The sequence below is a fragment of the Micropterus dolomieu genome, linkage group LG11 (genome assembly GCF_021292245.1).
Source record: "Micropterus dolomieu isolate WLL.071019.BEF.003 ecotype Adirondacks linkage group LG11, ASM2129224v1, whole genome shotgun sequence".
Taxonomy (NCBI): Eukaryota; Metazoa; Chordata; class Actinopteri; order Centrarchiformes; family Centrarchidae; genus Micropterus; species Micropterus dolomieu.
The window spans coordinates 9,969,392-9,992,078 of record NC_060160.1 but is presented as its reverse complement, the minus strand read 5'-3'; the positions used below and the strand labels follow the sequence as shown (position 1 = coordinate 9,992,078).

At 39.8% G+C, this 22,687-nt stretch overlaps 1 protein-coding gene across 1 annotated transcript in view; it reads left to right on the top strand.

Annotated features, from left to right (window-relative positions):
- Window positions 1-22,687, top strand: part of stag1a (stromal antigen 1a) — a 56,663-nt gene that overhangs the window by 24,366 nt on the left and 9,610 nt on the right. The window contains exons 2-17 of the mRNA XM_046062799.1: window positions 15,624-15,838; window positions 16,291-16,411; window positions 16,647-16,802; window positions 16,990-17,086; window positions 17,192-17,268; window positions 18,138-18,342; window positions 18,883-19,034; window positions 19,188-19,261; window positions 19,423-19,546; window positions 19,731-19,829; window positions 19,982-20,061; window positions 20,325-20,432; window positions 20,675-20,789; window positions 21,003-21,120; window positions 21,373-21,476; window positions 22,290-22,382. Coding sequence (XP_045918755.1) covers window positions 15,810-15,838; window positions 16,291-16,411; window positions 16,647-16,802; window positions 16,990-17,086; window positions 17,192-17,268; window positions 18,138-18,342; window positions 18,883-19,034; window positions 19,188-19,261; window positions 19,423-19,546; window positions 19,731-19,829; window positions 19,982-20,061; window positions 20,325-20,432; window positions 20,675-20,789; window positions 21,003-21,120; window positions 21,373-21,476; window positions 22,290-22,382 — 1,752 coding nt within the window. The 5' untranslated portion in view covers window positions 15,624-15,809. The remainder of the gene's footprint in view (window positions 1-15,623; window positions 15,839-16,290; window positions 16,412-16,646; window positions 16,803-16,989; window positions 17,087-17,191; window positions 17,269-18,137; window positions 18,343-18,882; window positions 19,035-19,187; window positions 19,262-19,422; window positions 19,547-19,730; window positions 19,830-19,981; window positions 20,062-20,324; window positions 20,433-20,674; window positions 20,790-21,002; window positions 21,121-21,372; window positions 21,477-22,289; window positions 22,383-22,687) is intronic.

Genomic DNA, 22,687 nt, shown 5'->3' with positions numbered 1-22,687 from the left:
CCGCTAAAATAACGAAGGAGTGGCTTCACAACAACTCCGTGGCTGTTCTTGAATGGCCCGGCCAGAGCCCTGACTTAAACCCAATTGAGCATCTCTGGAGAGACCTGAAAATGGCTGTCCACCAACGTTTACCATCCAACCTGACAGAACTGGAGAGGATCTGCAAGGAGGAATGGCAGAGGATACCCAAATCCAGATGTGAAAAACTTGTTGCATCTTTCCCAAAACGACTCATGGCTGTATTAGATCAAAAGGGTGCTTCTACTAAATACTGAGCAAAGGGTCTGAATACTTATGACCATGTGATATTTCAGTTTTTCTTTTTTAATAAATTTGCAAAAAGTTCTACATTTCTGTTTTTTTCTGTCAAGATGGGGTGCTGAGTGTACATTACTGAGAAATAAAATGAACTTTTTTGATTTTTGGGAAATGGCTGCAATGAAACAAAGAGTGAAAAATTTAAAGGGGTCTGGATACTTTCCGTACCCACTATATATCGCGCAATATCAAACTGAATGCTTTATTAGATTCTTTGTTTTTCTTGTTGAATAAATGATTGATCATTTAAATTCATTCATTCATTTCATTTAAATTACAGTTTTGTAATTTGTAAATGCTTGTCCTGTCATTGGTATAAATGATTTGGCCTCATATTGTTTGATTGTTAAGTAGTAGATACAGTAGATTAAGGTTGATTAAGGCAAGGTTTAGACTGTAGATGTACTTGAGAGAGATTCCATTTTTTGTTAAATAAATGAAACAAGATTTATCTAGAAAAACACATAGTATTGGTATGAAAACCTGACCAGCAACAGACCTTTGACTGGCCCTTCTGGAAATACTGGATGACCCCAACAAGTGGAAGCTGAAATGCAACATTGAAACAAGGTTGATTGGCAAGATATCAGAACTTTGAAGGATCACAAAGAGAATAACTTTATCCTGATTAGTTTGAAGTGAGACAAGAACAGATGTTCGCCATAATAACTAACCTTTTTTTTTTTGTTGAAAAAAAGATCAGTGTCAGAGTTCACACAGCGGTATAAAACAACAGAGGTAATTATCAGAGCAAACAGTGATAAGCTGTGAGGAAACTGGCTCCTCCTGAGATGTTCTCCAGCTCAGAACTACACATGCTGACTTGATTGCAGGCTGTTTGTCATACTTTCAGCTGCTGTGATGTAGTTTACAATACGGGCATGAAGATAACCAGGTGGTTCAGACATTTACATACATTCTTGTCTATTTCAGTCTTTCTCCCTCTCGGCATTTGAAGGAAACACCTGCTTTAGCTCTGACAGACATCAGTCTATTTAAGGTTTATATATATATATATATATATATAAACAAAAAAAAAATATATTTAAATTTTTTTTGGTCATTTCACATAGTCTTATGAATACTCTGCACAAGAATTGTTTTTGCTTTTAAAGGTCCAGTGTGTAATATTTAGGAGGATCTATTGACAGAAATGCAATATAATATGTTATCAGTAGCAGCTTTATGGTCGGAGCAAGCTAGCTGCTGGGTGCTAGTCAACAACATTGCCTTTTTGTAGTTTGACAGTGTCTTTTTCACACATAGCTATATCATTACCTTCAGGGCACGTATATCAAGTCGATTTACATGCGCAGCAACGCACGCGCGCCACGGTGCGTTGTGGTAACATTATAACTAAATTTCAACAGAAAGCAACAACAACAAAAAACAGCTGCAGGCATCCGACACACAACCCTTGTTAGTGAGCTTCAAATGAGGCTTACCGTTCAGTTTCTCTCGACTGTCCCTCAGGATTACAGCGTTAGTCCAACATCGCCGAGCCTGCTAGCCACATTAGGCGCGCAATATGCTAACACCAAGTTAGCTAACCTTTAAAATAAACAGTAAAACAACACAATACATGGCATCACTTACAGCTTCCAAGTTTGAAGTCGGGTCACGTACAGCCCATGGTGATCCATCCTTGAACAGAGCTCGTTACGGTTGTGAAACTTTTGAAGCACTCATTTATTAATTTAACAAGCCCTGAAGTGTACATTATGAACATTGCGGTTGTTGTGGTGATTGCCATCCTCCGTGGTAGGCTTGACCAATAGCACGGTGTTTAAATTTTCATCGTGACAGCCCTAGTTATCAGTGGTGTATAATGGACCGTTATATTTTTATTACCTTAGAATGAGCCATTTATATCTTACACAGCAGGTTCTCTTACATGGACGTTGCCATGTTGCGCCGCCACTTTTCTACAGTAGCTGAAACGGGCAAAGTCTCAGTGCGCATTTCGTCACTATGTTTGATAGGTAACAAGAACAAAGAGTAATGTTAGTAGTAGTACTAGTCTTTGACTGGTTTATTAGAAGCAAGATAAGAACACAAATTTGAGCAAATGGAGGCCCACACATATTATTTACCACAAGTCAAGAGCTGATAGAGCTAATCGGCCACTGTAGCTTCTCCTGCATGTGTTGAAAGGGAGGGGTGAGCAGTGACTGATGGTGCATTCATGTGGTGTCTGAATAATCATATAATATTTTTTTCCTCTTTAATCTTTATTGCAAAAAGAGAAATAATGGGTACATGGGACATAAAGAAGTATACAGAACTTTTGATTTGTGCAAAATCATGTATTGCATATATATTTTTAATATGGTTATAATGGTTAGTTTGCTGTCCATGTAGAGTGAACTAGATGTCTGTGTGTTGTTTATATGCTCTGAAAATGCTAATCCAACACATCTTTGTAGTAGCATCCATGTTGATTCCACATTCTGACTTAAGAGCACATGAACACACACCGGAGTCGGAAGAATGACTTCACAACTCGGGAAATGGGACCATCCGAAGGGCACATGAATGCACCGTGAGTTGCTGGTTGCAATTTGCAACCCTCACCACTGGATGCCACTAAAACTTACACACTGAACCTGAACCAACGTTATACATGCGTACAGCCAGAGGGCTCATAGCACAGTACAAGGCATTTGCTGAGTCCGTGGTGATTTCAGGACACTGTTTCACTTTGATATGCCATCTAGAGGATTCTAACGTTAACATAGCTATCCTTAATAGCTAGGATCCTTACATGCTGGCTAATAACTTATTTGAATGTGGGTCTCCTAGATTGACAGCATTGTGTTAAGAACAGATGGACTTACTTAGTTAACTAAAATGCATTAGTTTTGGACAAATTTGTGCAGCCGTAAACCTTATTTTGGGACAAAGTCGTTAAACTTTTTTTGCGATTTTTATCTGATTTTACTGCCGATTCTATTCATGTAGTTTTTATGTGCTGGTGAAAGTGCAGTTCTGGCTCTCTCCCCATTAGATAGGAGCCTGGTCTTGTTAGTCCGATATAACTGCCCAGAGGCATTGCCACGATGGCTGCCGAGTGTTAGGACTTACCTATAAGAACTTTGGCGCAGCTCTACAATTAAATACGATTTTACCAATTTTAAATAGTAAAAATAAATAATCGAAAATTAATATGTAGCGGCCAGCGTTGATATTGTGGCAGGCAGGCACAAATTAATCAATATATGGGAAGCACTGAAATCATAACACTGTCATAAAGTGCTGTGATATAAGTACATTGAGAACACCACATTGTGGAGAGGAGGTACGCTGCATGGTGTACAGTTACAGATAACCGCTGAGGCTGATTTGTGTCAAATCCTCCACGAGCTGAAATTGTAAAGATAAATTGTTTTTGAGAAAGTAATAAAAGTAATAAATGGCCGTTGAGCAGAAAATGACTTCATTTGAGCTTTGTAATGGGTGTGTTGCTACGGAAACCAGCTTTGTAAAGATGAGTGCTTCACAGGGGTTAACATCCATTTGAGCAGACAGAACGTTCGATCAGTTTTTAGTAATTGAGCCTCCCAAATTATTGCACAGACCACTTTTGAATGTAGCCACACAGAACGAGGGAGAGAGAGAGAGAGAGAGAGAGAGAGGTGTGTGTGAAAGTTAATCCACTTGAGCCTGAGCTCGATGTAACATCAGCTCAGGAAGTCAGCAGCTAAGTGTGTAGAGACTGGAGAGACAAACTTGAGCGGCTTTAGCCTGTGTCAGTCAGTTAGAGCACAGCAGAGCAGTTCATTTGCTGAGCCAATGGCTGAAATATAAAGAGAAAAGAATATCTTCCCAGTGTGTGCTAATTTAGTTTTCATCACTCCGGCTCCACTAAGCACCGTCTTGTTTTTAATTATGCACTCGCCAACGGTTCATTAAGTAATATACTGGCTATCACTGTTACCCAGCTTTTTTGTTTGCTGCAAGGACAGTGATTTTGATTTAATACAGATTTTTTGTTTGAAGTCATAGTTTTGAATCCCCTTATGTAGCTTATTTATGTCACGTTAAGTTGTTCCATTGTTCCTGTCTGTTTGAAGAGCTTGGTGATTTTGAGGAGATAGTGAGAGAACACGCTCCTTGTGGCATGCAGTCATGTTGTCTGTGTGTGCTCTTTAGAAGAAGCTCTTAAGAGTAAAATTATTTTGCAGATGGAAGTAATGATGCATAGTATTGCGGTGGAATGCATGAAGAGGAAAGCTTTTTAGCTGTATGGAAATGTTAGGGGTTTTTTGTCCATTGCCCAAGTATCTGGTAAACTCTTAAATGAATAAACAAGTTTACACATTACACTTGTGCTTCTTCAGTTACGAGTCTTAAGCAGAATGTAGACTGCAGAATAATATGCTGAAATGTCCTGCCTGTCTCTGCTAAAACTTGTTTTGCTACTTATGTGCGTTTTACTGCATTTGTAATGAAGTTGTAGGGAGTCCTGTTGACACTGCGTCCTTTTTGTGGAGCTTGAATATCTTTGTGCTTTCACCAGCAGCACACTTTGATGTTTTGCTTTGTGCCAGCTTCCTACCTGCACCCGAGGGACACAAACACTGTAAAAACAGGCTAATTATGTAGTGTAGCTTAATTAACATGACAATAAAGGCATTGACTTGGAAACGGCCTGTTTGACAAAACACACTGAAAGTCAGCTTTTCTGTTTGGCCTTTGAATCATATTTGTATTGGACTATCAGGTTGTCTTGAGTTGTTTGTATTTTCAGTCTTACAATTCATTTACACATAAGTTACCAATATATTATACAAGGATTACAACTTTTTGTGGTTTATTCTCCAAAGTAATTATTTCATTTCATCTTTCTCATTATTTCTTGATATATTTTGTCTCTTTTTCTACTTTGTTCTTTCCTAATCCCATTTTATGAATTAACATATTCCTCTCATAGGTGGCCCCAGTGGGAAGTGTTATAATACTCAGCTTTACTCACCAATGCAGGATCACTGTTTCATACCCTGAAATATTAACTGTAGAGACAGAAATAGCACGCAAGTCTCGATTGGCTTTAGTGATGGCAACTCATACAGAAGTACATGTACAGTATCTGGGCAACCATCCTTTTTTAAAGTCTTTGCTTTTCCCTCCTGATGTTATTAGTGGTGAATCAAGTCCTGTGTTTTTTTTGTCTCAAACACTGCACAACTGTAGCCCACAGTATTGGGAACAGAGACTTACTATACTCTGTCTCTAGAGATAATGGCCAATTATAGCACATGTAGTGCAGGTTATAGTTGTCAGAAGAATTGGCCAGCAGGGTCCACGGCTACAGGAAGGAGTGTGTGTGTGCGCGCTAGCAAGTTTTCAGGAATGAAATTGCAAGACCAGCTCTTTTCACAATCCTAACCTTATTGTTATCACCTGTTAAATCCTCTTTGTGCTCCTTTAAACCCTTAGACTGATTAAGGGGAACAATCGTACATTACTAAGTGCAAGTCAGTGTTAGAGAAGTGCTTCATTTAATATTTGTGAGAGCTGCGCATCCACCTGTTTTGTGTACACCGTATCGTTTCATATTTGCATTATTTTTCAGAAAATATTGAAACATTTATATGAAGGTAGTAGAAGTGTTGTGCCCCCACAGCTACTGGCATCCACCTCACTGAAGTGTTACCATTGCTGAAGTGATGTTGAATCATTACCACCTGCAGTGGTACTGTAGTGTGATTGACCCAGCGCACTCTGATCACCCTGTAGGAGGGAGGGGAGGCTTCCTTTAGGGATCAGTAAAATAAAACCTAACAATAATCTGTACAATATTTACCATTTTCCTTGTTGCTATATTGCTGTTGCTGTTCTGTTTTCCTAATTGGTATATTTCCTTTACTAGAATGCTGCCTTTTTGTTTTTGCCTTGAGACGGGAGCAGTATTTTAATTGTCATATTTGTGAGAAATGGAAAAGGCAGATTATTCAACACTATTTTCGGTCCCAAAGAAATCTCTTTCACAGTTGAAGGGTATGAAGTGACCGTGAAAGACATGCAATTTGATTAGAGGTACTTTGTAGAAACCGTATTTATGCTTTTCTGTCAAGGTGGATTCCTCTAACACTGGAGTTGATTTATTACTTTGAATAAAATCTCACCCGTTGAATGTCATAGTACAGCCGCATCATATGAATTAATTTACTGTAACATAATTCTGTTTACATGATGACAGAAGTTTGCCTCTTGTGCTGATTTTTTTTTTTTTGTAGACACTGAAACAGTCTGATGCAGAAGGAAAACAGCACTACACTGAATATATTGCACAATGGTTTATAATACTATACAAGTTCTGTTTACAGCTCTAGAAAGTTATTATAGTGACTTTTATATTATTCTCAAGGGGAACAGTAGAAATATTCAAATGAGAAATGCGGCGCTTTTCCAGATAATGCCGCATTGTGTCGTGGCAAAGTTTTAAGCAAGATTCACTGGGCAACCCTGTAGTTTTTTTTTCCTTTCTTTTTTTGCCTGGTAGGCCTTGGTCAATGACATTCACGTTGCATTCAGGGAAAAGTTGCATTCAAACACGCACTTCAGGTGGGACTTCCACTCTAATCAGTTCCTCTTTTATGACCTGAAAGTTTTGACAGAAAGCAGTGTTATTGTGCACATTGATGTTAGAGGTCAGCATTTAGGGACTACTTAATACAGTGTTGGGCAATAAAACAATAATGATAATTATCGCGATATTACTTACAATATAACAAATGTTCAGTAAAGGTATGATTTAATTCATTTCGATCATATATCATCAATAAATTAGCACTTAATTTCTCTATTAAGATATTTATTTTGTTGAGGAAAAGGGACTGAAAAAATGTTTTATTTAATTTTGCTTGTGCATATTTGTTAACAACAGATTTTACCATAATGGTTTTGAAGGCTCAACCTCAGATTGGCAAGAGAGGTGATCCAAGTGTTTGTCGTGTTCTGACCATAAAGAATAGTTTAAAACCACAATTAACCATCTGGTTTCTTCAGTTTTCACTCAGGAGCAAAAATCAGCCTTTAAACTTGAAAGAAATAATGATTTGACATTTATCGTGATAATTATCAATATCGTATAATATGAGTTTTTTTTTAAATCATAACATTTTTGGCCATATTGCCCAGACCTACATTAATATATTTGTGCTTTTATTTTATACTAACCCATAACTCTCATCGCTACACTGTTTTAAGATTTGTTGCAAATTTCAGCAATATCGTGAATGGGATTGAATGGTGTCCAGAAGGAAGGAAACACCCAGCCTCATTTTAGCTAGCTATGTGACGAATGTGCGTCTACATCTGCATAATTAGACAGAGAAAAAACTAATTGGAAAATAACTTGAGGAGTCCTGTAAGAGTCAGTAAGTCAGATTTTAACCCTCTCGCTGTGGTCCCCTCCAGCCTCCACACAGCCAATCAAATATGCCGTCACCGCCGGGCTTATGACCCACACCAGTTGCTATAGCAACGGCGGCCTGCCTCCTAGAGAACATGTCATGCATTTTAAGTGGTTCTCAGATGCTCGCTGGTTGTCTCTCTGTCTTGCACTCTCTTAAGTAGACACACACACAGGATGTAGTGACTCGACAGGATATAGTTAACATGAGGGTTTGTTTTAGTGCCTCTGAAGCAGCACTTATAACTGCACTGCCAAATCCCGGTGTGTCTGTTTTAAGCATGAGTGGCTACAGTTACATGCTGAATATCACTAATTTAATTTCTTACCACTTATTAGTGCTAGAGAAGGTTTTTGAGCATAAAGTGGAAGAAAACTCAACTGCTTCACATGTTTGCATGTGTGGATAACACAGTATTGTAGCAGACATGCATGTCTCAGAACAGTGTCAAAGTTTTTACTGTTCTTTAATATCACATTAAAATATACAGATTTTCCGTCTGTGTAGTCCACTGTTTTCCAGTAAACCTAAAACCTGTAGATCACCAATAAGAACATTACCTGGTGTTCAGTTTTTGGACCATATTTTATAGATTTTTTTTGTTCCAAACAGAGAAGTCCACATTGTGTTTTATATGGCTATTAGCTCCCCATAACCTGGACAGAATTTCTGTTGGCCCGTCTTTCTGTTTAAAGTGGCTACATGACGTTTTATTATTATAACTGGGCTGGGCTTCATTTAATTTATTTAGGGAATATTTGGTTCAGTCCTGGTGAAGTTTCTGGGCAGTTTACTTGATCCTGTTTGTCTCCTCTTGATATGAAATGTAGATAGTCTGTCACCACCTGGAATGTCAGGGCAAATGTTTTAAAATACTTAAAGTAGACAGACTGGCCTTCAACCAGCTACCAGCCGTACAGCTGCCTGCACTCCTGCTACCAGAGTTAATATCCTCTACTGGCAAGGTTATGAGTGACTGTGTGTGTAAATGTTACTTGGTGAGAACATTGGCCCTGTCTTGTACTATTAAATGTAAATAGTTAACTGTTCTTGTTTTCCATCATTCTGTGAGGCATATGGGATAGCCCTGCCATGCTATACATTGAGCAACTGTGATCAGAGCCCACGATGCAGGTACTGCAACTGCACAAGTGATTTCAATATGACAGGACGCCTTTGTAAAATGTGTGGCTTTGCTAATGAAGTTTTAGATTAAAGTAAACTAGTGCTGAAACAATTTGTCTATCTTGCTGGTTTTCTTTCTCTTCTGTGATAGCACGCTAAATGTAATACCTTTGGGTTTTGCACTGCTTGTCAGACAAAACAAGATATTTGAACTACCATTTTCTCTCTAACCTGCTTGACCACACGTGTTTATCAGTTAACAGAGACACCAGCTCAGTTTAGGGCAGAGACAGTCACAGCTCTTGTGCAGAATATCATAGGGCAGGTCAGTGCTGTTATTCCCATGTCACAGTGCAGCCAAACTAAACTGAGTGAACAGAAAAGTGGCTTAACATGTATCATCCATTATTCTTCTTTGGCAGTCAATAACTGTTGTTATTTTAAAATGTGTTTGAGTTTGTTTGCATTCATGTCTTTAGAGTAAATGGAAGTGAACTGAGAAAGGGCGAGGAGAGGTGCAAAGTGAATGTGGTTGGCAGCTTCTGTCTTCCAAAATTGAGTAACAGTTCAGGAGACTCAGTGCAAATTATTCATAGCATCCTGTTGAAGCCGCTACAATCTGTGTGTGTGTGTGAGAGAGAAAGCCAAAGAGAGTGTTAGTGCGTCGAGAAAACGAGGAAAGCCAATGTGCATTGAGGATTATTTCGTTTTTTTGGTCGATAATGGGTCAGGCAGGCTCCAAGCTTACACACACACACACACACACACACACACCCCACCCTTTTCCTGTTCCTCTTTTTCTGTGTAGCTCAGGACCATAGACTGTATATAAAAAGCTCAGGACTGATAAAAAATAAACATGACACAGTGGTTGTTTCAAATCAAGATAATCTGATGATGAAAGAAGCATGTTGGGATAAAGAAAGAGTAAGCATTTGAGATGTAACAGTCTATGAAGTACAGAGGGATGATGACGGTGGAGGTGGCATCTCCAGCAGTGGAGGGGAGAGATGGCAGGTGGGACAGTGGTGAAATGACATAATAGGGGCAGTCCCGCCTCCTCTGTTTTGTACCTTGTCAGTCATCTAAAGCTGCACCGCTGTGGCTTTAATCCAGTTACTTTGCTACAAAATTTGATTACTTCTTATTAATAAGTTTTAAACTTATGCTAATTACCAGTATCAAGAGTCAATTATTGGAGGAGCAATATCATTTCACTGTTCGCATGGTGTCTTGCATCTTCATCTTGATTAGGCTATTTTCTCTCTAAATCATGTGAAGAGTTTATGTGGGATTAATCCACAAATTAAAATCACTCAAAATGATTAGACAAGACTAAATGAGGTTATGTTTCATTAACACCAGCATCTTTTAGTTATTGTCCTGTTAATTACAGTCAGACTTACTGTAATTTCCTCTCCACATCTCTACAACATGGGTAATTTAATTTTAATATTTTTTCTGTTGTAGTTGGTTTTTGACAGGAATGCATTCAGACCCTCTGGTGCTTCATAGGTGTCCCTGTTTCCACATTGTTTACCTTCACTGGAGAGGTTTTTGTTTGTTTGTTCAGATCACATCCCTCTTTCCCAATTCAGATTCTCCAGTTTGTTTGCACTGTGTATGCGCCCCTGGTCTTAGTGAGTAGGCTTTGTAGAGCTAGGATGAGGGAGTCTCTCCTAGGTTACCTATTTGTTTGTACTTTGGACTAACTTTGGTTGAAACTGGCATCTCCAATACAAGTGTTTTCAGCAGGGATGTGATATTTTTTTTTTTTTGAGTGTGCAGGTGCAATATCGGTTATCTAGGTCTGAACAATTTGGGGAAAAATCTAATTGCAATTTTTCTGCCAGATATTGCGATTACGATTCAATTTGCGATTTATTAATTTTTTTATTGAAGTTAAGCTAAAGTTCAATATTCACTGCAAGTCTATTTTTGACAGAAGCCGCGTCAAGCAGCACAGAGCAGGGGCGAGTTCAGCGCCGACAAAACGTAGCAAAAAGTTTTTTTCAACGGAAACACCCTGTTGTGTACTCAAGCCCACTGCATTTCCCTGCCTTCTTAACTCCGTTGTGTTTACAAACTTGTCGCTGCTGATTTGGTAACACCTGTGACACGCCCACCAAACAGAAGAAAACATACCTCGAAGCCCGTTGCACAACGTTGCAAGGAAACATGTTCAATCTGAAAATGTTAAAAAAACGGTGCAAAATGTTTTGAGATTGAACTCGCCCCTGATGAAACAGGCAGGAAGTCAGACACAGAACCAAGGGGGTAAGCCAGAGATCGGACAGTGAAGCCGACCAAAGCCTGCATGGAGGGATCCATGAAGGCCCAAAAATGACGTCAAAACCCTGTGACACCCCGTCGCACATGAGATGTAACCGTATTGCTTAGATTATAAGCTCTCAGCAATCTAAAAAAAACTATTCGGCCATCAGTGACGCTGCGTTGGTGTTTCACAGGTGAGCCTCGTAGGTCGGCTGATTAATCAGTGACGATCCGAGTCAGACAAACACACTGAGCCATGAAACCTTTTGTTGGTGCAGCTACCAGAATTACGGTGTTTCTGCCGTTGTTCTACGTCATTAAACCACGGTTGTGCTGCGCGATCATGCGCAGTAGACACTGGTGCCAACAGGAAATAGCCCTGTAGTAGTATTTTATTGGTCCAAAACTGGCTTCACTCCTCTCCATTCAAATCAGCGGAGTGGCTTCGTCCAGTAATATACTGTCTATATTGTACTAAAATATTGTACGGTAGTCAATGGCAGGAGACAACAAATATTTTGATCGCGTTTGAATTGTGCCCTGAATTACACATTTAGATATAAGACTGTGAAAATACGTAATTACAAAGACCACAAACCCAAAAGTCGCGTATGTGACGTCATAACTTTCTCTGTTAATGACTGAAGCTAACATCAAAACACTTACATGAGAGGATGATGTGATTAAAGAGCCAGGAGTCGTTGGTTTAAACACATCAGGTGAGATATATTTCTGCGTGGAACATAGGTACATTATCTAGCTAGTAGCAAGAAAGCTAGCTTTACCGCACTAACATGTTGGTGATGTATATTGTGCGAGACGAGAGATATAGTTCATTGAGCGGTTTCACACAAAACGACATGTAAATTTACTGTTTTACAACAAAATGCAACTTTCTTGACTTGCAAAATTATATTTTAAATTGACCAACATCATATGTGTAATTCAGGGTTCAGTTCAAACGGGATAAAAAGATAAGTTGTCTCTCGCCATTGACTACCATACATATTTTTTCCAAACTAAGGGCTGTTTCTGAATACCGAGTTCGCCAAGATTCGGACTTCTGTACTTTAAAGCTCGGACTTGGCAAGTTTGGCTCGGGAGTACAAACTCCCAGGAACGGGATCACGCAGTCAGTCATTCAGCAGTTGGAACAGCAGCGGACTTGATGACGGCCGGACCGTTAGCGGGCGGGACCTCACATCTCCGAAAACATCGTAGCATTTTTTTAAATTCGCTCTGTCTTGAGAATTCAACCACATATTTGATATATTCGAGTTTTAACAACTGCATTCTCGGATATCTGGCGATCCGAAGTCCACACAAGTCACCACCGATGCAGGCTCCATAAAACGGGCAGAGCGAGAACACATTCGGGTATTTGACTGTACTTGGCTAGATGCGGACTTTTGAATTGGAACAGTACTTTGGCTGCGACTGATGACGTTTCACAAGTCCACAAGAACACAAGTACAGAAAAGAATGGAGATTGAGAAACAGCTAAGCTCCCATGAGCCGGACACGGAAGTGTGACTTAGGCTCTCTATTGAGAATCCGGTCTATTTTCAAAATAAAACACCCATTGCAGACTCCAGATCGTACTTCAACAATAAACACAGTTAAAACAGACAAAAAAGAAACAATTTAACTACATAGCTTACTTAACCATAGTAGAAGCAAAAAACAAGTGAACAAATACGCAAAATCTGAACAAGTCAGCAAAATCAGGCAAAACGCTCTTATTCTGAAATGCTTCATGTAGGATATGTAGCCCGCAGAGAGCTGTTATCCGTAGTTGAAGCACGCAAAATGACAAATTAACAACACGCTAACAACGTGTAGGCTAAACGCTCCGCTGCTGAAACACTTAAGTGTGAGTTGACGCTGGACAAAAACTGCGGCACAGCCGCTGCCTGTGTCGGTTTGGCTGGCGCCATTAACCCACGTTTTCCTCTAGTTTCGTTTGTTGTAAAATGTACGTGCCCTGTGCCCACTCTGATTGGTGAGCAGGATTATAACAGGAGGCGCATGGCGCTTGTGATTGGCCAGCAGATATGTCACACAAGGATGACAACGGAACGAATTTGTAACTGCATGATTGTTTAAAACGGGTCAGATGCGCTGTATAATTGACCAACATTTTAATTAGCTAATCGCGTTCTTTCAACGCGTTCTTTTGAAAACAATTAATGTTCAGCCCTGCTGTTATCTGAATTAATGGTCTTTTTGCCTGTTAAATATCACATATCTGTGATAAAAATATTGTAGTATTTGACAAGAAATGACAGCAGTCATGTCATATATATGAAAGCTGTCTTCATTCTTACTGTATTTCCCAAACGTTTTTGAAAGTCTCAAATCTGTTTTAATCTAAAAAGGAGAGAAAAATGCTTTGCATGTACTTCAGGGCTGGAGGTGAAGGATGAAGGATGCTTTGAAGCGCATGCTGTGTGCAAATCTTTTTTTCTATGTTGTTGAAACTTGTAAGCTCGCTGTGCTTGACGTCCCAAAATATAAGTAGTATATATTCCTTTTAATTATAGCATTCTGTGTTAGGTTTTCCTGTTGCTCTTTCATAATTTCCACTATTACCCTTTTCCCTGATCGCCTGCCAGCATGTTAATTAAGGTTGCTCATAAGAAGTTTAAAACTTAACTTTCCTAGATGTCATTTCCATTACAATCTCACTTCCATTGTATTAAATATCCTTCTGATTCTGATGCAGAATTTATGTGAGCAGAAAAAACATCGTCAGGTTACAAATAAAGATGTTAAAAAGCAAGTGGATTTGTTATCTTTATTGTGGTATTGTGCAAGTTTCTGCCGTGTCCGAGTTTTTGAATGCTGTTCCACAAATGGCCGGGATTATTTCCCCCACCATTCATATGTGCAGCCATGTCGGCAGAATCGAGCCTCTATATCCTTTTTGTAGGTTTAATGTCTGTGCAGCAGGAATATCAAGTGCCAAAAGTCAGAAGCTTATGTGCATGCTAGCAGGTCAAATCCCAGCCATTCCTCCTTTCCACCTCAGTGGGCTATTGAAGTTTGAGAGTGGTAGTCAGATAAAGGCCAACTTCAGATTTTATTAAATATTATTCCAAGCAACTAGACCATACAGGCAGGAAAAATTGTATTCTGTAGTTGTAATGATTGAAATCCTGTGTTCACCTGAAGTTTCTTTCTCAGGCTTAGATGACAGCCTGACTGAGAAAAGTGTGTGTGTGTGTGTGTGTGTGTGTGTGTGTGTGCGCGCGCGCAGTTCAGTTCCTGCCCATGCTATTCCTCAGTACAAACACATCGTGGAAGACTGCATTTAAATACACACTCTCTTAGCCTGCCCCCTACTGTTGCCCAGACCTACTTTCAAACACACACGTATACACTCACACACACTCTGGGGAAAATACACTCTTAAAACCCTTTGTAGGTGAGCAGAACTGGACTGGAACTGAGCTGTGAGCTAAATGAGTGTTAAGGGATTTTTTTAAGACCACTTTCCTCAGTTAAAACTCAATTAAGCAGTTTGGAGATAGACTTTGGGCAGAGGACTTTGTGGATCATACTGCCTCTTGTGGTGAAGAGCGGCATTGATCCTCCTTTGCTCTTTGCTCTCATTTGCATATGAACAGGTAAATAACTGATATTGTAAATAACAGTCTTCTATATGAGAATTTAGCTTTACTCTGAGCTCTGGCTGCAAGGCATTTTGGGATTGTTTCACAGAGTTTGCATCGTTTGTGGCAACTCAAAAGTTTCATAATTCAGGAACCAATTTTTGGAAATCCTTTTCGTCTTTCGCCTTTGTCTAACAAAGACTCAAATATTTTTCACCTTTATTTTGACCAGAGGGCAATGCTTTGATTAAGTCATAGCAGCTCTCTGCTTTCTGTATAATTCTACTTTTACAAAGTTCAAAATAGTGTAATGTCACACTTTAAGCTGATCGTATTCTTAATTTAATAGAGAAAGCTTACTTAGTTTATGTATTATGGTACATTTCTGACAATTTTCAGGCTTGTTTTTGAAATAGTTTTACAACAACACTCCTGTGTACAAATCCTCACTACACGTCCCACAATATTTTGCTGTTGTAGTTCTCAAAGCGGCCAGTTGGTGTCCTCCTCTCCCCATTTCCACTTCCACAGCCTGATCGACCAGAGTATTGAACTGTCTCTGTCTGCTTTCAATGACATTTCACAATTGTGACTCGTAACCTTCACACATCATATAAACTGTTAGGTATTAACTAATGTTACAAACCATTTAGAGCAGTCATTTGCCACAGTTTAATAAATTGCTAGTGATTTGAGGGGCATCACTTTATTACCTCATTAATAAACCTGACAGCTTCCACTTGATCTAAATCAGTTTTCTGTTTATGTGCAACAAAGCACCTGTATCATTTATGGTTGATACTGGTTGGATTTGTTTTGAAATGTTTGTATTTTTAATAATCATTTCCTCACTTTCGCTGTGTTTGTTTTCCAGGAGCTGAAGAGAATTAAGTGCCAGCAAGTTGAGCGCAGTCCGTCCTGGAGCCTCTCCTCCCTGCCCTTTCCTGAACTTTCCCCCAACTGAGCTGCTGTCTTGTGCCTCCCATCTTTTGACCTGAACCCCACTCAGTCCTGAAGACGCACATAAACACACACCACACCGCCATCCTCACTAACCAGGATGATCACCTCGGAGCTCCCCGTCCTACAGTGAGTGAATCACACAATTTACAGAAAGAGAACATTGCATGCATTTACCGTCCTGTAGAAAATGTGGATGTTACTGGTAACCGCTCTGTGGCCTTAAATGAAATCTTTTGTTTTTAACTTGTGTATGAAAAATCATGATGGTGTGACATTTGTTGGGGTCATACCAAACAAACATGTTTTCTTATATTGGGAGAACACGATTTCTAGACTGGGGCATCTCTGCAGCACTACAGTACTTTACTGCTTAATACTGTTTTGTCACACATTTGACCCTCATCAAAATATTACAGTAATTGTGCTGCCCTAGTTTATACTTCACTAAAACAAGTACTTTGGTTTGCTTGTCATCCATATAGTTTCACTATTCTGATCTGTCATTTTGAAACTGAATTCTTAATTTGCTCTGTGGATCAACAAAAGCTTCTGAATCTGTATGTGTTTTGCTCTCTAAGGGACTCATCCAATGAGTCTGGGGCAACTGACGCAGTGGGCTTAAGTATGAGCATGAGTGAGTTGGAAGATCCAGAGATGAAAGGCAAGAAGAAGAGAGGGAGGCCTGGAAAACAAGCCCCGGTATGAGTCTGAGTTAGAGGAAAGAGGAAATACTTTGTTATTGTCTCTGTTTTGTGTATGGTTTTTGGAGTGTGTGCATGCATGTGTGTATGTTGGAAGAGGTGAGGAAACAAGCCCTTATAACACCTAGTGTATACATGTCTGTGTTTGTGTGTGCCTGAAGGTGTATTTCTGTTAGATAACCAATGAGTGTTTGGGTTACCTACCTGTGTTATTGACACCTTCATCCCCACAGACCTCTAATAAGAAGCCTCGGAAGTCACCGATGGACAAGGCTGTGGGCGTAGCAAGAGGGCGAGGGAAAGCCAACGGTGTGGCTCAACATAATGGAGACGGTGGAGACCCCGTCACTTTGTTTGAAGTGGTCAAACTGGGCAAGAGCGCCATGCAGGTGGGTGAATGTGTTTTTAATTTTCTGAAGTGGCCATACTCGTACTTGTTTATACCTCACAAGGTGTTTCTTATATTAAAAACTGTTTTGCACTCAGGTTTAACAGCACCTGTCCATTTTGTAGGTTAGACTTTTAAAATATTGACATTTAAAAATCTTAGTGTGTGTGTTTTCTGTGTGTAAACAGTCTGTGGTGGATGAGTGGATCGAGTCGTATAAGCAAGACAGAGACTTGGCACTGCTGGACCTCATTAATTTTTTCATCCAGTGCTCAGGGTGCAAAGGTAAGTCTAGTATAACTGCTGGAACTTAGCAAGATCAGTTGTTCTGTGTACATGTGTCAAACAGCTGGAATTTTAAATATCATGTTGTTATTGTTGTGTAACCAGGCACTGTGAGGATTGAGATGTTTAGGAACATGCAGAACGCAGAGATCATCCGCAAGATGACTGAAGAGTTTGATGAGGTAACTGTCTGCTTCAGTCAGGGAGTAATTAATGCAAGTGAAATTGCTGTGGTGGATGTGGGGTTGTGTTTAGTAGCAATGCAAACAGGTGGCCTTTCTAAAGAAGCGTTGTGCACAGTGTGTGCTCGTCAGGTTTTTTTTTCAAGCAGGAATAATCCTCCAAAGGATAATTAAGGCTTCAAATGCATTTGAGACTTTCATGTCTCTTCGACAGCTCAAACCAATTTTCTATTTATATTCAATGTAAGTTGGAAACTATTTTTTATGTATGAGCAGAAGGAACAGATATTTGTAAGTGGGTGCAGTGCGATTTAAATCACACAATAAAAAATGAAAGTCACTTACCTCTCACATCAGTTTTCAGTTGTTTTTTTTTACTAAGCTCTAACCACATCAGACTTTTGACAGAACAGAGCGTAACAAACAAATATCAGCGGTTCAACAAATAAAAGGGATTCTGCTCTCCTTCACTGGTAACAAATGTGTTCTTAAACTCAACCAGAAATCATAACAAGCATGTTACTGAAAACATGTCTCAGAGTATACACACAACTATAACAACCATAGTTTTAATAGCAGCAAATAATCCAGCTATCTAAAGACACAAATTTAATATAGTCACTTGTAAGATCTAACCCCTAACCCAGTAATGGACAGCAAACCTTAAAGGTCATAGAGTTTGTCTGCTGTATCAACACTGACCTGAATGATGGCGTAGTCAATTATCTGTAAAACTTGGAAGAAAATTGTTCGTGTTGCTCAGAAACACTCCAGCTGGATGAATGCTTGCCAGCACAGAGGCTTGAACCAGATCATTTCGAGAAACGATAATGAAGTCTCTCTGATCACTGTGTGTTTTTTGTCAACAGGACAGCGGGGATTATCCCCTCACCATGCCAGGGCCTATGTGGAAGAAGTTCCGCTACAACTTCTGTGAGTTCATCAGCGTTTTGATCCGACAGTGTCAGTACAGCATCATCTACGACGAGTACATGATGGACACGGTGATCTCACTCCTCACTGGCCTGTCTGACTCTCAAGTGCGAGCCTTCAGACACACCTCCACGTTAGCAGGTACTGACACCAGCTTTATGAGTGCTGCAGCAGTCCTCATCATTACAGTAACAATAAGACATTTATTTGTACACTATGTTTTTGAACAGTTATTAAGTGAGTTGCACACACCTCCACAATGGCTGGCAGTGAATGAAAACACCACCGATGTTGTTAGGGTAGTGCTGAATCTTACAAGAGGCAGGTAATGACAATAAATACATGTAATCAAAGTGTCTGCAAAGACGTTAAAAATGACTGAGATTAGTGGTAGAAATTCCACCTGTCAATTGAGGAAACCTATTTTGATGTGGGAGACGACCGCTTTACTGTTACACCTTTATACTTATGGTATACCGTGTTTGCATCTGACAACTTTGTTTGCCACAAAAAAACAAAAAGTGTGATTCTTCTGGTAACTTTTATGTTATAGAACTTAACCTAGACTTGTGTACAGGTTTTTTACAAGAGGTAGAAAATGAAGAAATCAAGAACAAATTTCCTGCGAGGAAAATTTATTTATTACAGAGCCTTAGTATGTGCATTTTTGTCTCTACATAGCGATGAAGCTGATGACAGCGCTGGTGAATGTGGCGCTGAACCTGAGCATTCACCAGGACAACACCCAGAGACAGTACGAGGCTGAGAGGAACAAGATAGCCGGTAAACGGGCCAATGAGAAGTTGGAATTGCTGCTACAGAAGAGGAAGGAGGTCGGTTGGTATTTAAAGTAATTTTTCAGATTGTTAAAAATAAGGAATAACCGCTGCTGTCACTGTTTAGCTTATTGGGATACTGTGCTACATACTAAAATGTCCTGGACACAGTCTGTCCTTCCTAAAACTTGGTGTTTGTCCTCTTTACAGCTTCAAGAAAACCAGGACGAAATAGAGAATATGATGAATTCCATCTTCAAGGGAATCTTTGTGCATCGCTACAGGTACATTTTGTGTTTGTTGATGTTAATAATTAACAGTCAGACATGACCATTTTTTGTCAAATGTTGTCTGCCGAAGCAGTACAGAGACTTGTTTGTCATAATAATAATAATAATAATAATAATAATAATGATGTTCGTGGTGAATGTAATTTTGTTTCCAGGGATGCGATTGCTGAAATCCGAGCCATCTGTATTGAGGAGATTGGAGTATGGATGAAGATGTACAGCGATGCTTTTCTTAATGATAGTTACCTGAAATATGTTGGATGGACGCTACACGATAGGGTAAGCACACCACCACGGTTTTGTTGTTTGTTTTCTCGCATTTCTTCAAGCCTCTGCTGATGTTTTCTTATGATATTAGTGCACCACTTCTAAATTGATTCAGTGGGTCTGATAATATTTACTAGCCCACCACAATCTGCTTTTCTTTGAAATTTTTTAAACTCTGTTTCTTTCTCTTTTTCAGCAAGGAGAGGTTCGTCTGAAGTGCCTTAAGGCTTTGCAGAATCTGTACACAAACCGAGAACTGTTCCCCAAGTTAGAGTTGTTCACCAACCGCTTCAAGGTAATATCCGCAAGAATTAAAAGTTAGAATCGTGACTGCTTTTAAGACACTGAAAAATAGGACTGAGTCATGCTTAGATCTGATGTTGTCTAATTTCTGTTGCGCTTATTTATCCAAGTTGCTTCCCTGTTTAATTATATCTGTTTTGACAGGACCGTATTGTATCAATGACACTGGATAAGGAGTATGATGTGGCTGTGGAGGCCATCAGACTGGTCACACTCATCCTGCAGTGAGTAACTTAAATGCTTTTTGCCCTTGTCCCACAAATAGGTTGGATAATTAGTTCAGTGTGACATTGGGCACGATTGTTCACTCAAAGCACTGTTTCAATGGACATCACTTTATATGCCTAATAAATTTAGTTTCATGTACTCAAATACTCTTCCCTACATTATTATTTCTGATTCTCGTACTCCTTGATTTGTACTGAGGAGACACCAAAGCCAATTTTTACGTCTTTGTGTTGAGTGTTATTTTTATTATCTGTTACAGGGGCAGTGAAGACGCCTTATCCAATGAGGACTGTGAGAATGTGTACCACCTGGTTTACTCTGCCCACAGACCAGTGGCAGTTGCTGCTGGAGAGTTCCTGCACAGGAAGTGAGTCCATCCTGAAGTCTTTCCTATATTATCTTAAGATAATTTTGATTTGAAATAATGTTGAGCTTGCCTTTTAGTTTGGATCTTATTAGTCATTTAATAGTGGGTTCTAAAGTCTGTCTTATTAGCTTCCTCCCTTGTCTTTAATCTTTTTTGCTCACTCCTTCTCTGTATTGCTCCTTTCTTCTCCTTATTTCTCGCTCTCCTCTTTTCCATCTCTCAATCTCTCTTTCTGCTGTCAGGTTATTCAGTCGTCATGACCCGCAGGCAGAAGAAGCGCTGGCTAAGCGCAGAGGGAGGAGCAGTCCCAACGGAAATCTCATCCGTATGCTGGTGCTCTTCTTTCTGGAGAGTGAGGTAACACTCACACACTGTCACTGTTATTACACATAATGCACAAACAATGACAAATTATACATACCACCTATGCACAAAGGTAGATTATATTTTAAACGTTTAAATAATATATTGTTACCGTATCCTTGTGGGTAAAACCCTTAAACTGGCAAATTTACATTGTTGGAGACACACAATGCCTGCAATACCTGATCATGTACTTTCTTTGTGTAGCTCCATGAGCATGCAGCCTACCTGGTGGACTCATTGTGGGAAAGCTCTCAGGAGCTGCTGAAAGACTGGGAGTGTATGACCGAACTTCTGCTGGAGGAGCCTGTGCAGGGAGAGGAGTGTAAGACACACACACTGTTCTTGTTCTCTCTTTAAGCATGTGGCTTAGACTACTTCACATCAAGCACAACTTCACAGCCAAAAAACATCTAGAAGAGATGATGCCATGAAATCTTGTTCCTTGAAACTCTTTCTTGGTCCCTGTTTAAATCCCTTTCTCTGTTTCTCTTTCCCAATTGCTTCCTTCTCTTCTCTTTGTATATATCTCTTTCACTCTCTCCTTTGCTTTGACTCCCTCCGTCTTCCTCTGCAGTGTTGTCAGACAGACAGGAGAGTGCACTGATAGAGCTGACAGTGTGCACCATCCGACAGGCAGCAGAGGCACATCCACCTGTTGGCAGAGGCACTGGCAAACGGGTTGGTCAAGTATACACTCTGTACACCGTTAGCACTCTGTCAGCATTCACTTTGAATTGTGCACCAATAGAGTAGAAAGGTGAGACTCATGAGGTGACCTGCCAACAGAGGCCTTGAGCAATACTTACAGTTCTCTATTCATGTGTTGTAAGTTAGCTAAATGTCTGCTCAAGGCGGCAAAATTGGTTAACAGGAGGTCTACAGTGCTCATCACTGTGTTTTTAAAAGGCATACACTGCTGTGCCAATTGCGACACCCTGGGTTCAAATCCAGGCCACGGCTGTTCTTGCCTGCCTTCCCCTCTCTTTGTACAGAAAAGAATCTGTCTAAATTTAGACGTGGTAGTCATATTCTGCCAATTTAAAAGAGAGATTTATGTGACTATGTTCCCAGACTGTGTACTTTGACAGGAGATCAGGAGATCAAGTAGACGAGTGTCATTATAGATTAGTTTGTCTTGGTTTTGAAGATGAGAGGAACGGATGAGTTAAATGCTACTATAGGATTAATCCAAGCACTGTTAAATGTGAAAAAAATGAACCAATCTTGCTATGTTTGTCAAAATAAAAACGGATAATTTTAAATGACAACTGTATTTAACATTTTCTTATTTATTGTAATTGCCCGTTACTGGGCCAAAATTGTCACTGGTAACTTACTTTACATCTGGGTGCAATGTAGAGGGACCTCAGCACAAACTATTGTGTGAGGTAGCACATGGAGAATGTCCATGAATAACACTTTATGGCCCTTTTTCTGCCTATTTTTACACCTACTACATTTGACCTTGAGCTTTTTTGTGTGCTCATCCAGGTGCTGACAGCAAAGGAGAGGAAGACTCAGATAGACGATAAGAACAAACTGACAGAGCACTTCATCATGGCTCTGCCCATGCTTTTGTCCAAGGTAAGATCTTCCTGAAAGCCAGCCTGCATAGGACCAGCAAAAGAGAGGCCGTTGACACTGATTAATGAGTGGGCTGGGTGTCTGATCTGTTTGTCGAAATTATCTATCAAGGTGTTACTTCTTCTACTTATTCATGAGAAGTGTTACTGAATGAATGCCACACTGGACAAATGTGCTGGCTAAATACTTAAAATGTAATCAGCCATTTCACTGACTGGGAAACAGAAAGAAGGATCAGGTGTTGATTGAAGGGTCTCTCTTTCTCTTTACTGCCTCTGACTTTTTTATGTATGCTATAAGACATC